The sequence below is a fragment of the Rutidosis leptorrhynchoides genome, chromosome 10 (genome assembly GCF_046630445.1).
Source record: "Rutidosis leptorrhynchoides isolate AG116_Rl617_1_P2 chromosome 10, CSIRO_AGI_Rlap_v1, whole genome shotgun sequence".
Taxonomy (NCBI): Eukaryota; Viridiplantae; Streptophyta; class Magnoliopsida; order Asterales; family Asteraceae; genus Rutidosis; species Rutidosis leptorrhynchoides.
This window is the reverse complement of record NC_092342.1, coordinates 116,413,051-116,415,376: the sequence shown is the minus strand read 5'-3', so window position 1 is coordinate 116,415,376 and position 2,326 is coordinate 116,413,051. Positions and strand designations below refer to the sequence as shown.

The 2,326-nt window shown below is 35.1% G+C and overlaps 1 protein-coding gene across 1 annotated transcript; it reads right to left on the bottom strand.

Annotated features, from left to right (window-relative positions):
• Positions 1-622: 622 nt before the first annotated feature.
• LOC139870566 (HIPL1 protein-like) lies at positions 623-1,939 on the bottom strand. Its single transcript, XM_071858348.1, has 4 exons — positions 1,765-1,939; positions 1,164-1,342; positions 752-1,001; positions 623-633 (listed from the first exon to the last, which is right to left on the bottom strand). Exons 1-4 carry the CDS (start codon positions 1,937-1,939, stop codon positions 623-625), a joined length of 615 nt encoding a protein of 204 aa, XP_071714449.1.
• Between the last annotated feature and the right edge of the window lie 387 nt (positions 1,940-2,326).

Genomic DNA, 2,326 nt, shown 5'->3' with positions numbered 1-2,326 from the left:
AAAAAAACTGGGTACTGTAGCGAGGTACTATTCATTTGCAGGCTGTTATATATATTGTAAATAACTCATTTTTAAGTTATTTTATCATGTTTTATTTTTCTCAACATTCTTTTAAGACACTATAATTTCATGTTTACGTTAAAAAAATTTCCCCCCGGTGAGTAAATTTTCTGGATCCACCACTGGTTACAACGACTTGGTTCAACGATCATGTACACCCCACTACTAGTTAAAAGATTTATGTCTTTGTTGTTATCTTGTCCAAACGCGAATATATAACCCAATGCTGGAATTGAATTGCCAGGAACAAACTTGCATTGTATAGGAGAATCTGGGGCACACGTATATGGGGTGTTGTTGGATGAGAAACTTCCACTATCAGTAGGGGTTTCAATGCCCACTCACATTGCAGTCCCGAATAGATCTCCGTATACATAACTGCAAAACAAGAAGCATAATATTATCAAGAGAAATTTATAATTTACATGAGCTATACTATATTAGATTTGTTTAATCATACGTTTTTTGAACGGCTAAATCTTTATTAAAAAACGAAGCCCTGTAGCAAGAAGCTGGAAGAGCAATTACATATGGCTTGAGGAGCCATATGTTTCAATTAAAACTACGTTACTCCTACATTTTAACAAAATCAAATGATTAGATGATTTTTCTATTGGAGGAAGATGGATAAATTAGAGATGTTTCTTAGCATTAGATAATCAATAATTTAATTAGAAGATTTTTTCTTTACCTTCCAATCTTCCATACATACATGGATCAGTTTTTGATCTATAGAAATACCCTCCTGTAATCGAAGCTGAGCCTTGGTTCGCATTTACCTCAGAATGATTGTAACCCATCACCGGAAATATCGCATTTATAGAATCTGAAGACGTATTTCCTCCAAGTGTTTCTTGAGGAGTGAAAATGCTATTTCCCTCGTAAATTCGCCAGCCATAATTCCTATCTTTCGTGATCAGATTCACCTCTTCGTATTCATTCTTATGACATCAATAACAATAACTAATTAGAAACGACAAAAAAGTGAAAGCATGTTTATGGTGCGTGGGTAATAATTAATACGTATATTGTTTATAATATGTTTTTGTGGTTTGAAATTCAATTATTATAGTGTATGAATCATTTATCAAACAAACTAATACCTGGCCAATGTCACCACAAATGAAGTACAATGACCTTTCTGAATCGAAACTACATCGACAAGGATTGCGTAATCCTAGCGCCCAAGTTTCTGGGAGCAAGCCATCATCTTCGGTATAAGGGTTGTCTTTTGGGATAGAATAGTTTCCCCATAGCGAAAGTCGTGTGATTTCTTCTTGGCCTATACAGATTCACCATACAGATTTTAAGTATGTTAGAGATGGAAAAACAGGTAAATGCAGGGTCATAGATCAAAATGGTATTGAGTCAAAACAATAAGTTCTGTCTATATTGGGCACTTGGTCGCCATACGTATATATATTACTCAATATGTCCCAATTAAATAGGGAAGGGGCACATAGTTTAGGAGAACTACAATTAATTCACTTTTTGATAGTCAATTGTCCATTTTGCCCTTATTTTTAGAGTGTACCTTTCGTAGGTAATGTTAAAATGGTAAACAAGTTAGTCTATTTTTAAAAGTAGACATTCCTTTTGGGACTTACTAAAAAGGAAGACGTGGACATTCATTTTGGGAAGAAGAGAGTAGTAAAATAAGAATAAGTTTTGCGATAGTGATATATTGATATTAGAAACACTAACTTGGTATGTTATCGATGTTGAACCTCATAACTTTTCCCAACAATGACTTCTTGTTTTGCACAAAATTCTGAGGATCTCCCGCTCCACCTCCATCACCCATCATAAAATATAAATACCAGTCATTCTGTCCGAAAAGTAGATGTCCACCATGGTGACCCGTATATGGAAGACCCATCGTAACTATCCGCCTTGCTTCCCCACTTGAAAAGCTCGAAAGCTAGTAAAAAGTGAACAACAAGTTAGTTTTCCACAATAGCTAATGGTGCTAATTAGTTTTGAATGGCTTAATTAGGGTTAAAACTTAACTTTGAGGAGTCAAACTAGTTGGGTCAAATGTGTCAAAAGTGTTATACATATAGTACCCGAAACAAATTTAAATTAACAACTAAATGAATCATCATACAAATAAATATGAAATAACATGTTCATACCTGATCAGAATCAAAAGGATATTACCATGAACAACAAAAGGTTGAGCCGAGGCCCGTGTTCAACACGGTTCCCTTAAAACAGATTCGCCGTCTACACGTCGTCTGTTTCTCAGGGTACAACGGCCGAAGCA

Excerpts from the sequence above, each read along its gene's own strand:
- LOC139870566 (XM_071858348.1), bottom strand. The coding sequence starts at position 1,939 with ATGGGTCTTCCATATACGGGTCACCATGGTGGACATCTACTTTTCGGA. Across the intron at positions 1,343-1,764 it reads CAACATCGATAACATACCAA|GCCAAGAAGAAATCACACGA; the intron begins GTTAGTGTTTCT and ends GAATCTGTATAG. Across the intron at positions 1,002-1,163 it reads TTTGTGGTGACATTGGCCAG|AATGAATACGAAGAGGTGAA; the intron begins GTATTAGTTTGT and ends TGATGTCATAAG.